The sequence below is a fragment of the Morone saxatilis genome, unplaced genomic scaffold (assembly GCF_004916995.1).
Source record: "Morone saxatilis isolate NCDOM2014 unplaced genomic scaffold, NCSU_SB_2.0 Contig9, whole genome shotgun sequence".
In the NCBI taxonomy this organism is placed as follows: domain Eukaryota; kingdom Metazoa; phylum Chordata; class Actinopteri; family Moronidae; genus Morone; species Morone saxatilis.
Window position 1 is genome coordinate 9881504 of NW_023340268.1, and position 13472 is coordinate 9894975.

At 39.9% G+C, this 13472-nt stretch overlaps 1 protein-coding gene across 1 annotated transcript in view; it reads left to right on the forward strand.

Moving 5' to 3' along the window:
• Positions 1–13472, forward strand: part of LOC118343277 (CUB and sushi domain-containing protein 3-like) — a 323719-nt gene that overhangs the window by 216075 nt on the left and 94172 nt on the right. The window contains 1 exon segment of the mRNA XM_035682048.1: positions 5064–5185. Within this exon segment, the coding sequence (XP_035537941.1) occupies positions 5064–5185 (122 nt within the window).

Sequence of the window (13472 nt, forward strand, 5' to 3'; positions counted from 1 at the left end):
GTGTGTGTGTGTGTGTGTCAACTCCAGGGGAGTTCAGTTGATCTGCCTGAATATACTGACTCAATGAAAGGTTACTGCATGTCAACCTGATACACACACACACACACACACACGCACATATGTTCATTTCAGGAAACAGGAAAGAAAGACAGAGAGAAAAATGGTAAGAAACTCAAGTGTACAGCCACTGTACAACAACTACAATAAATGTCTGTCTGTCTCACATTTGTGTGTGTGTGTGTGTGTGAGTGTGTGTGTGAAGCCATTAAAGCTCCAACCAGAGCAAGGGCCATTGGAACGCTGTGTGCCAGCTTAATGATGTCATCAATCATTCTCTGTGTCCATTGGTCAATCTATCTGCTGCTGTAGGCAGCCCGTTAGAACAGCCGGTTCGGCCTTTCTGCAAAAGCTTCTGATCTCTAATCTGACTCAACACTGTGATCTAACTTCAGTGTGAACACATGAACTTTATACAAAGTTGGCTGCAGTTTAGTTTACTCGTATGTGTACATTTTCTGACTTTGACTTTTTCATTCAAACTTAAATTTGTTAGTTTTGTTGGTATCATACAAAACTGTCAAACACACTCCAGACAAAGGGGTACCTGTAATTAAAAATGAACATGATAACCTGACAAGTAATATTTGTATCCTTGTTATTGACACAAAAATAGAAGATACCCCCTAACCCTTTCTGTCAAAATTATGATTTGAGGTTTTCATTTTGAGCTTACCCATCTAGTTGGTTACACATCATCCTTGTCAAAGTTACTTTAATAAGAAATTTCCTTTTATGGGGATGTTCCTTTAATAATTAATATACTTTAATCATGAAGTTCCTTTTGTTGGAGAAATTTCCATCATAGTGAAGTTAACTATTTTTAAATATCACCTTACACTTAGCTTGTAGGCATTTTGTGATGGACTGGTAGATTATATACAATGTCACAGAGGAAAACCATTGATTGATTCCTGAGTTTATGAGCTCAGAAAATTCTCTTCATTGAAAGCTGGGTGATGTTTACTTGTTAGAGGGGATTAGACAAACCACGAGTAACATATTTGCAAAAAAACATCCAAAGCTTCAGCTGCTTATAAACCATTACTGGGAACAAAGGTATATTTGTACCAAGCTGGCCCAGTAGCATGCCATTTCCAAATCTGCCCATGAATTGTGTACTTTTGAAAACTCATCCGTATGATTCGATTTTCTTTTCTATTTGATTTACCTCTCCCCCAATTCTGTTTATGCTCTCTGGTTGGGGTGCAGGGTCAGGCATGTAATCTGGAACAGGTAGGGGTTAAGTGTCCTTGGTATGCTTCAGCAGGTATTACTGTATGGATGATTGAACTTGAGCCCTCCACTGGGGGGACGACTCACTAACCGCAAAGGCCATCCTGCTGAGAAAGCAGCAAAGTTATAGACCTTGAGTCCGACTGAAGGAAACACTTATGAGTCTCTGCTATGCTAGAATGGAGAACCAAGTCAAAACATTGTGAAGCTGAACACCAATAAAATTCAGATTCAAAAAACATTTCTCCCAGCAACCTTCCCAGTGCGTATGGGCCGTGTCAGTTATGTTTTGAAGCCATAAAACTTTGGAGAACTGTGACCAAGGGCATTAGAGCGACAGTAGGTTTTGGCAATGTGATCCTTGCCTGAAACATCATTTAATTTTGGTCCGCATCCCAACGGTTTATGCGAGTATGCATGTTTGTGTATTTGTGTGTTAGAGCGAGAGCGAAAGTGAGAATCCTGGGGGAATCCAGTTGATCTGAATATATAAACTCTTCACACACACACACACACACACACACACGCATTCTCACTTCAGTTCCTGTCTAAAGCATTCAGTTAATCTCGCTTGTGATTCCAACAATATGCTTTTAGTACGAGATAGACCTCATCAAAATTTTTAATTTGATCTAGAATTCATTATCGCTTCAATGATAGTGTGGCCCTTTTGGCTTTGAGCCCTCTATACTGTGCGCCAGTATAAATAATGATGAGAGGGAGAGAAAGAGAGAGGGAGAGAAAGAGATACGGAGAGGGACAGAGATACACAGACTGAAAGAGAGGCTAACAGAGAAAGTGAAACAACCATTATGAAAATATTTTTATGCATAAAAGACATGCATTCAGATTCTCACTTAAAGGTGCACATTATGTTTATATTAACAATGAATTAAATGACAATGTATAATGTAAAAGGTGTCACTCTTAGTGATAAAGCCACAGAGAATTAGCACCCAGTTGTGCACCTCTACGGAGCTTTTAAACATCTTTTAGCTAATTGTTTTTTGTTTTCCAGCCTACAAACTCACCAATTTAATTTCTAGCCTCAGCAAGCAGATTTTTTATGTGAAATATCTCTGATAAACCCACTTTATCCTACCTGCCCAGGCAGCAAACTGCGGACGAGCAATTTTAGCAACTTGCCAGCAGTGTAGCTGCTAAAGAGCCAGATATGTTTCTTTACACATGGCAGAAACCAAAGCGGCACTAAATAAAAGAGGAAATATTGGACTAATACGCATCAGGTTGTCAGAGAGAAAAACTCCACATGAATGCTAATGTCTGCTTGATTTGTAAATAGGCAATTGTTTGCCAGTAGGGTAGGTGAAGTAAGCAACTTTATAAGATGATAATACAGTATGCCAGTTGTGTGTACAGTTTGCAGCTGTAAAAGAACAGAAATAAAATACAGTACAGTATTATTTACAATGCATTGTAGCATTTTATTGTTGCTGTGGGGTGAGTACAAGCTAGCTACGTTTAACTACTCCAGTTACTGCTGGCTAGTTTAAGCTATAGCAACACATCAAACTTTATAAACTGATGCTGCAGCAAACTAACTATAGTGAGAAGATAAATGTAGTGGAATAAAAAAAGAAAATTTGTAATGTAGTCAGGTAGAATTAAAGTAAGTCCCTCAAAATTGTACTTAATTGTAGTACTTGAGTAAGTACACTATCGGTAGAATCCACCTCTGATCGGTGAAACATACAGAAGACACCAGCAAAAAAGGTTACGAAGAAATAGAGAGCAAGACAGATGGATAGACTCTTAAGAACAAATGATAGAGTGTAATGTAAATCATATAATGGCTGATAGGGGCTAAGACAGCGTGAATAAAAAGTACAGAGAGAAGGACAGAAAGAGAGAAAGACATGCAGGCCAAGAGATGGATGGAGTTTAATATAAATTATGAGATGTTAGCTCCTCCGGTAATTCTGGTGATAACTCTCTCCGCGCTATCGCTATAGCAACACCGTGCCCATTCTGCTGCTGGCACGCTGATGGGCCGGCCATTCGTTCAGGCCACGCTGATTGAGCTGTCAACACACACGCACGTACACACACTGTTACAAAGACACACACACTCTTTGAGACATGCAGATAAATCATTTCTCACGTGCAACTCAAACACACACACACACACACAGACACACACACTTCATCCCTATCAGTTTATAAATTGCAGTGAGTTGTACACAAGAGAAGGTCAACCGAAGCTGCATTGAGAATTAGAGAAACAAGCATCACCTGGGTTCAGTCAGGGGGAACTCAGGCAGCGATCCAGAAGACAGAGAGACAGGGAAACACAGAGAAACAGACAGAGAGACAGACAAGAGGCATATAGGGTTTTCTCTAAGGGGTCTTGTACTTGTTCTGACACTCTTACAGCACCTCACGGACACACCCCATTACACACACAAAGAAACACACACACAAACACACCGTGGTATGATTCTTTTACTTGTCCCCTGCCTGCATTTGAAGTCACAATAGCAGCCAGGAGTGTGTTTGTAGGAGTGTGAGTGCTTAAAAGTATGACTCTTTATGAACTGTGTGCATTGTATATACAGTGATGTGTGTTTGGATGCATGCCCTTGTGAGTGCTCTCATGTATTTTCACACGCAAATTCTTTTGTGACACTACTAATTATGTGTGCATGTAAAATATGTGTGACTGTTTGTGCACATCTGCCTGTTTGTAAAATGCGACCATAGGAGCATTCATGCTCATGTGCTTTTGTTTTGTGTGTGCGCGCGCGGCTGTTAACTGTACGTGTTCCTGCGGCCTGCCGCTGAACAAACTAATTAAGGAACAAACACTGCTTCAAACCAACCAGAAAATTACCTCCCAACTCTAACAGGACGACCCAAGGACAGACAAGCAGGTTCTCTATCACATCCAGTCAGAGCACACAGCCTAATAAAGGCTTGGTTGGTTTATCGAACAACTAGCATGTGTCATTTTTAACACCCCGCTGAGTGTAGCTTCAGAGTTAGTGTTGACATATAGTACTATTCTCCTATGGATTCACATAGAGAATCTGCTCTCAAACCACACAGTTGTGCACTTTTACACTGCTGGTCATCCAAGTCTAATTTCATTGCTCGAGCAGATATAGGCCATGGTATCTGTTATGTCATCGTGTGATATCTAATGTAAGATCTGTGTTCCCCGTGTTTTACTTTATTTTAAAATGGATGTAATTATTACCCAGCTAGTAGTTGGAATTGGTTGACTTTCAACAGATTTTGAGAGTAAATTGCTGGTGAGTGTCTCTATCAGTCAATACTAGCTAATCCTGTGGTATTTCACAGCCAATAGCTTCCAATTAAGTCCTGCTATCGAGGGAGATGTCGCTGACAGTATCAATAACATCTTTCTGACCTTCTGTTCCTCTTTCTGTACTGCACTTGAGTCTTCTCTTCTCTTTCTGTCACCAAACTCTAAGAAATTGTATTTGTGTCACTTTAAGCTGTTTTTAGTAGACTGCTCCGGTGATCCACAAGGGTTCGTTAACACTGCCTACCTGAGTGGCGCGTGTGCAAGTGTTCCATATTACCAATTACATTATGCTATATTTTGCTGGTGGCTTTTTTTGCTCAGAATCTCCAGCTAAGCGTCACCTAAATGGTTTCATTATAAAGGTAATTGTCTCTCTGTTGTAGTGCAGTGAATCCACAGTGCACCACTGCTGCTGCTAATACCACTGCTAATTCCACAGTCGCCACTAATAACAAGGACATTGTGTTTTTTCTCTTTACAGTGAAGACATGTGGCAGTAATCTTCAAGGGCCGTCAGGAACCTTTACATCTCCTAACTTCCCAATTCAGTATGAGAGCAACGCACAGTGTGTGTGGATAATTACTGCTTCAAATCCCAATAAGGTAAGTCTCCTTCTCTCCCTCTTTGTGTCTCCGGCTCTCTGTCAAACAAACTCTCAAATTCAAATTGTTGTTAATTAACAGATATCGCTCATTAATCATTTTGGAACTAAAGTGGTAAATAACTATTTGATCTGTTTATTGCTTTAAATTATAGCCTAATGTCAACCAAACCAAACCAAACATCAACTGCTCAATCAGTTGTAAAACAAGTATTTTAAAGTATGTCTTTGCAGAATATCTCTCTTCTGGTACATGGGGCTTTATGCTCCACAACTTATGTGCATGTATTATTATGTGAATGCATATTTGGAGTCACACTATTTCGCGTGTATGCTGCAGTTTCATTACTCCCTGCAAGTGTACTAAAGCTATAAAAAGAGAAGTGTTAGGGGTGACAATAATAACTCCCACCAAAAGGGGAACTTTAAGCCTACAGGTAAATGATGGGAAGGAAGTGGGGCTTATAAAATGTTAAATAAGCAATAACAGCATTGGCAGAGCAAGAGTGGGGAGTGCACATCGTCTTAAAGTCCTCATTGTAAAAAGTGTGTCGGATATACAGTATGCTGTAGTGAGACAGTACGTCATGTTTGAGTGTAGCTCAAGTTGTGCGCCTGAACTAGCTCACAGGCACTTCTCCATGAGAATTTTATGCATTCAGTGTAATTTTTAATTGATATAACACAGCAGTTCTTACAGGCATTTACAAAGTTAGTTTAGCAGCATTTTTACATAATTAAAATGTGCTGATAATAATTCATGTAGGAGGTACTGTAAATTATATGCTAGTCAGAGCATATCAGTGTCTAATTCTGTGAGATTGGTTAATCCTGCAAAGGGGCAGACGATAGGCTGTAGGTTAGATGGATAGTTGCGATTGGTCGCTTTATGTCCCAGGAGAAATCTGATTGGTATTCAGGAGACACATCCTTATTCCACTCAGGGTCACTGTGGTGACCGCTCTGTCGTCAATGGCAACACCTGCGTCAGCACTGTAGGGACACACATACACATATGCGCACAGTCACACGCACACTGACACACTTTCACATACATGTTTGCTCAAATAAAGGCAGTAGATCTTTTAACACCCATGCAAATACACACACACTCACACAGTTTTTGGCTTGGTACTTGCTCAAAACCACTGTCTCTCTCTCTCTCTTTCTCTCTCTCCCCCTTACTCTCACACACAACTGTCTGTGTCACTGCCCAAGGCCTGTGTTTTATGGCCTAGAGCAATACATTCTCTGTTGAAGGCTACAATGTGTATGTGACTGTTGAAGGCTATAGTACTAATGTCCTTTTGTCTGCACCCTGTGTGTGTGTGTTTGTGTGTGTATTAGAAGTTGAAAATGAATGTGTATGTTTTATGTATGATTATGGATATTGCCAAACACATTGCCCTAAATGAAGACCAGATGAAGTTAAGCTACATCAGGTCATTTTTACAGCCCTTTATCTTTAAAGGCTTTACCTTATCATATACTTTAATGTTCTATATGTCATGAACCATACTGAATCACATGCATGTCTTTTATCACAGTACATCATATATACAATATGTCCTGCATCATACTGAATCATAGATATGTCATGTAATACATTGCCCCACACAGTATACATGTCTTATACGACACTTCATCAAACTAAAGGTCTTCACTGTAAATTTGTACGGTATCTGACTTGAAGTGGATGGACATAATACACGTACCACATAAACCACAATGTAACTGGTTCAGCTAATACGGCTGACCATTCTTTCTTTCCCACTTTGCTCTCGCCCTCGAAATAATTATAATTAAAAAAAAGAGACAAACACAGAGACAAACCCATACTTGAACACACATTGGAAATTAGAGCTCAGTCCAAATGGTTTACACCAAGTGCTGCCTTAAGCTGATTTTAAGATAGTACTGCACTCAGCTCTGTTACCTGCAAACTAGTGTGGAAAACTGACTGAGCAGATAAAATAACTTTTAAAGATCACATTCAAAAATTCACTCATTAAAAGAGTCTTATGTTTCCCTCTTGGAACTGTGGCAATTATTTTTTTCAGTGGCAAAAATGCACATGGAGACAGTAAAAACCTAAATAAAAATTTGTTTTAGTTAATTAGTTAAATTAAGTGTGCAGCATAAGTCAAAGAGAAACTTAATATCCAGCATGGATGGCTTCTGCCTCAACTCTATAAAAATAATAGCAATCTGTAACATTAAGCCACATCCTAGTAAAAAAGTTGTTGTGTCTTAATCTCCTAAAGATGCTTATGAAGATTATGTGTTTTCAAAGTCAACCCGACCTGGTCAGAGCTGGTATGCAAATTGTTTTTTATAACATATCTGACCTGCATGTCTTTGGAAATATACATATATATATATATATATATATATAGTACCCCTGGACTATAGTCACATTGATCAGTTATAGAAATTGTGTAAAACCCCGATGTATTCAAGCAGGGGTACCTGTAAAGAAGAACATGGGAGGGCATGTCGATATTTAAATCTAGAAACTGATATTTAAATCAACATTTACAGAAGGATGCTTTAAAGTTGGTGGAGCCAAAAGCATTAATCAATCAATCTGAAGGTATACTTTTAACTACTACTTCAGAGCGTTATGATTTAAAGGAGCAACCTAAGTATTATTATTCTGAGAAGAGCTATACTTAAAGCCAATATCATACATTTTAGTACACATTTATTTAATGAAAAAGGGGGATCAAAGATTATAGAGGCTTTTAATATATCGGAAAATAAATCACATGAATTACTTTATCCATATATCATACAATGCTGACTTTGTAATAATCAGTTTCAAGGTTACAAAAATACATGGTTTGGTATACAGACATTGGTCACTTACCAGTTAAGGCTTAGCTCCCCATTAGTTTTAAGGGAATTTCAGTCTATGTAGGTTCAGGTTGGTTCCAGAATTCACATCCCCCGTTCCATGGGTAAAGTAGTGTCGCACCAGGAAATTGCAGATTCAGAGACACATCTAGTGGAGTCAAAGGTAATTTACTAGTTCAAAAGCAGGCTTATGTTGGGCAGGTGGTCGAGGCAAACAAACAGTGGGGAATTGGCAGGTAAACAACAGGTAGCAGGCAAGAACAGAACGAGAGCATCGATGATCTGGCGAACTCCAGTAAAAACCTGTCCTCAATTAGGAGGCTGATGGGGGAGTGAGGGGTAGCTTAGTGGGCGAGTGAGTGGGCAGTTGATCTCCTGAGGGGAGAAGGCAACACGACACACAAACACACACTGAGACCCGGAAAAGAGCGAGAGTCTGAGGCTGAAAAAAAAGGGTGATGGTGCAAGCACCACAACACGTTCAGAGAAAGGGAATAGTCCCAACTGAGCCGGCCTCTCCCACTTGCAGAACATCTCTTTTTTTTATTGCTTGTACACGTCTCTCCCTATTTCATCCTTTACTCCTTTTCTCTCATTCTCCCTGTCTCATCCCTCTTTTTCTGTCTTTTTTACACTGCCCATCCCTCCTCCTCCCTCACTCCCAGAGGCTCTGTCCTCAGAATTACCCAGATTCTTCATTAAAGAGCTCAGCCTGAAACCATCAAATTACTATGGAGAAAGAGAGGACGCAGAGAGGGAGGGAGAGGGCACTTGAGGGGAAAAATCTGTTTTTCACTGTTTCTCCCGTATCGCTCTCTCCATTGCACCCATTCTCACACATATTCTACATCTCTCACTGTCTCCTTCTCATACTCTGAAGGTAAAGGGACGCAGGGTTTCTATAGCTCACACTCTCTTCTCTTTGTCTCTGTTAGACCCATTCCTTCTATCCCTCTCTTCCTCTCTGACTGCCTACCACTCTGCTCCTTCTCTCTCAGGTTAAGTGTTAATGGGGTTCTATAGCTCTCTGATGTTATTGCTTCATTTAGTTTTGGCAGAATGAGCCTTTAGAGCCAATTCATTCTCTCCTGTTCTCATTTAACCTTGGGGGTGGCATGACGGGATGGCCATTACTAGACTTTTCTCTTCTCTTCTCTTCTCTTCTCTTCTCTCAAAAAACAGACTTTACTATACATCTTTTCATTTTCCCCATCATTTAGTTTCTTCTTTTGCTGTTCCCCTGTTCCCATCTTCTGTGATATCAGCTAGTCAAAGCACTTTCTTCAAACCATGTGTTTATGATGCATGAGATAAGATGAAAGTTGTGGTAACATCATTTCTACTATTTTTTTAGTTCACTAACACAGCTGGACGCACAGCTAGCACATGCAAATGTGATATCTTGCTCTGTTACATGAAATGACAGCATTAAGTATGAACTGGCTTTGCGTCACTTCATACACATTTGCATGCACAGTGTAATGCATAACCCATGAATACAAGAAGACCACTGCAGTGTTGCCATGCTGCATATCTAGTTAACACCACTATGATAAACACAGAGAAAAAGTAATACTACAGCTTTGACTGAGAAGGGGAAGTTACACATTTGGGTAGGCTTTTACAATTATCTTAAGGCCTACAGAAACCAGATGTACACACTGAAGCCATGAGGCAGAAAGACAAAAGACAACAACAACAAAGCACTGCACTGGCGTCTTTTGCTTGCTGTTAGTCATTAAAATAGCCTGCTTCTGCATCTTTTTGACAGCATGAACAGCGTAGCATTTTTTATCAAGCTAAGGTTAAGAAATGTTAAATATTTGGAAAAAGAGCATTATGATTCAAATAAATTTTTTCAGCACAGTAGGTGCATAGCAACCATAAAAAAGCCATGCATAGCCTTTTCCTACAGGTTCCTGTTCTGAGTTGGTATCTAAAAAGGAGGCACCTGGTGGATTCAGCTCAATGAAACAGAAGTAGGGGGAAAACACTAAGTTGCTACAAACTCCGGCCATCAGTCTTCATCAGCTAAAGCCCGACTCTTCTCACAATGGCACAATTTATACAGTCTAGGTGGAAGCACATTCAAGGGGAGCGGATGGCAGAGGGTTTACTGTAATACTGTCACAGACAATCTATTATTCCCTGGCCCTGTCTGTGCCCTCTTTACATCACTGACTGTGTGGCTCACCAGGTGTTTCAGATATTCCTAAAGTAACTGTATCTTCAAGGTTTCCCTAGATTGTATTATGGTATGGGTAAGGAGGAGCCTCCCCCACCTTATTGTCTCCACGACAACCAAGGGAAGTGCTTTATCAAGCAGAAATCCAATTCTGTCGCCTCATTGGCTAGGAGCCATAGATGGATGGAAAGAAGGAATGCAGCAGCCAATTAGAAAGAAAGAGACGATGAGGGTGACAGTAAGAAAGAGGGAAAGATAGAGAGAGGCAGGATAGATGGAGGGAGAGAGAGGGAGATCGATGTTTCCATGAACACCAACCTATTAGAGGAGAGGAAAAATATGTAAAGTGTTCAGTTTCATCTATCACGCACACACACACACACAGACTACACTTAAAGAGATACAGAACGCACACATAAACACTAAGTCACACTCTGTCAGTAATGAGGTTCCAATCTAAGTTGACTTCAGTACAGCATTCACATTCATAGACACACACATAGGCACAGTGTAATGTAGTTATATTCTGGCTGTGTTTAATGCTGTGTGAACAGTGCTGATGTGGCATTAGGGTGCTCTGTAAAGGACATATACAAGGAGATAGATAGACGTTTGTCTGGTCTGTTTCCACCACAGTACCAAAGATGGCTGCATGGTCTCCATTACATAGCCAACTAACTAAACCACATCACCAGCCATCATTTCCAGCAGGTTACATCATATGACACACTCAGTAACTGCTCATCTTTTATTTTATTTTTTCAGCAGATTTTTTGGGGATTTGTTGATGCTTTCATTTTCATCACCCTGTTTTGTTAAGGCTCCCTTTTAATCATTTTATAGGCCAGAGATCATTTTCTGCCTTTTTGGCAAAAAAGCAGTGTTGAGGAAATAATCCCCAGTGCATGTTCAAATGTAAGCCAAATACCAACCAAGGCAAAGTTTCTCTTTCCAGACAGGCAGATGAACTGCAGCTGTAGTAGCGCAGCGTCGAATCACGGTTGTGGCTTAATATGAACCTTCGGGAATATTTTCCACTAGTAAAGCACTGTCTGAAGTTCTTCATTAAATGCAGGGCTGGTGTAAAAACTACATTCATGAAACCACATGACATGACGCAGATCCAGAGGGATTTGTTTGATAACATGTAAAACACACAAATACATATATTCTCTTCTCAAATTATAATTTTGACTAGTTCAACCAGCACATCGCTTTTATGATTATGGACTGCTTTGGGGGACAGCGATGTGCTCTGCTGCGAGTTCATGAGAATCAGAAGATAAAGTCACATGTACAGCTAAATTCTCATACAAACTGGCATAGTAAAACTTTAATATAAAGTAATATTCCTTCAGTGTTAGTACCAACAGGATAACTACCGAAGGAGCTTGTTATTGCAACAAGGAATGTGCAACATGAAAAAGTATGCAACATGGTATTACACTATAACAATCATAATAATTCAATCTTTAAATTCAGGGTTTAGTCTTACCTGTAAATAAAACATGTAAAACATACTTTACATATACTGGTGTACATTATTTATTGTCAGACCTGCTGTTGTGTTGAAAGCCTGTTTTGGGCTTATAAGAATATTGTGATAAGTGTGAAAATGGTGACTATGTAATCACAGAAATAGACACATTAATCTCCACAAAGCTGTGCCTGTCTGTATAAGCGAGTGTGTTACTGTGTGTGTTTAAGTGCTGTTGTGTCTTTGTGCATGTGTGTGCTTGCCAAAGACAGTTTAGCAGGTTTGTAGGTGATTCTTTAATCCAGTCTGCTGGCTTACATGCTGATAAGACTGAGTCAGCATTGTGGGCAGATCACTGCTTCATCTTTGCAGCCCCCCCACCCAATTTAACCGTTCACTTCAGGTGATGGTGGTGTTGGTGCTTTCCAGTTTTCCAATTTATGTTGGTAGGGCTACATCAGCTGTTGAATCTTATATAATGTCATACAAGAACGTAAGTCTGCTTCTGCTGCCACAAGAATAACTGACCAAGCTTTTTGATGTGAAAGAACTAAAAAAATAAATGCCAACAGATAAGCAGTTAAACAGCAGGTGAGTGGAAAAGCATGGCCACTGTTTTGTGTGCTCAGTTTTTCATTTGCTCCCTCTTTTTTTACAGATTGAATGGTTAAGGTCATGGTGAGGATAAGCTGTTTATACTTAACATGTGCACAAGTGGTATCATGTCCCCAGGTATTCAGGTTGCAGAACGTGAAGGAAAAGAAAAACATATATTTATGATGTCTGACTCAAACAGAATGTTTGAATACAGACTTTAAACAGATGCACATAAATAAGAAGATATGGATATTCACACACATATTCTCAGTGTTAACACACCAACATACAGGGGAGTCAGACCTGTAGGATGTTTTTGAAGTCCTGCAACAGAATATTGAATCTGGAAATCGGAAAATTCCTCACAAGGAAAGAGGAAGAGGAGGAAGGATAGGCAGAGTGAGGTTTCAGTCTTCCCCTGAGGGTCAAGCGAGAATTCTAGTTTGAAATATTCTAACACTGTACATTGCTAGCATCAAAGATGTGCTCATTATTACCCCCCATTCCTCTCTGTTGCCTCCTCCTTCTCTCCTCCCTTCTTCCATCTGCCTCCATCTTCTTCCTTCTCTTTATCTACTCTTCCCTCTCTGCCCCTCTCATCCTTTTTTTACTTTCTTCTTCATCTCCCCTCTCTCATTTTCTCTCTTCTCCTCTGCCAAATGTGTTTCTCTCTGGTCTTAGATGAAACAGAAAGTGTTGGTTTAATAATTCCTGATCAGAGTTTTGAGCTGTGCGCTGATTCTCCCAGCTTCGAGTGCAGCGCAGGAGGTGTTCTTCGTCTCTTCCTAGTTCTCCTTGCAACACTGAATGAAATCAAACCACATTGTGTGATGCATTAATGAATTCTAATGATTCACCTTTGGTCATGTATAATTCCATGAGAGGGGAAATGTGTCTTCGATATGGTCGTAGGTGAAAATCTAGACAGCTGTGGAGCATATGCTGGTTTTGATTGGGGTCAGTGGTGGTATGGATGTAGTTCTGCCATTATTTCTGTACTTTCTAATAATTTATTTTGCCCCGCCTTCAATTTCTAAAGGCCTAAAAGTAATTCTTTCTGTAACTCTATAGTCTATGGTATTGGTGCATTTACCCCAGCCTGTTTAACCTGCAACACTCCACTGGCCTGCAGTGGAGTGTTGGGGCTACTGTTAGAAATATATATATATATAT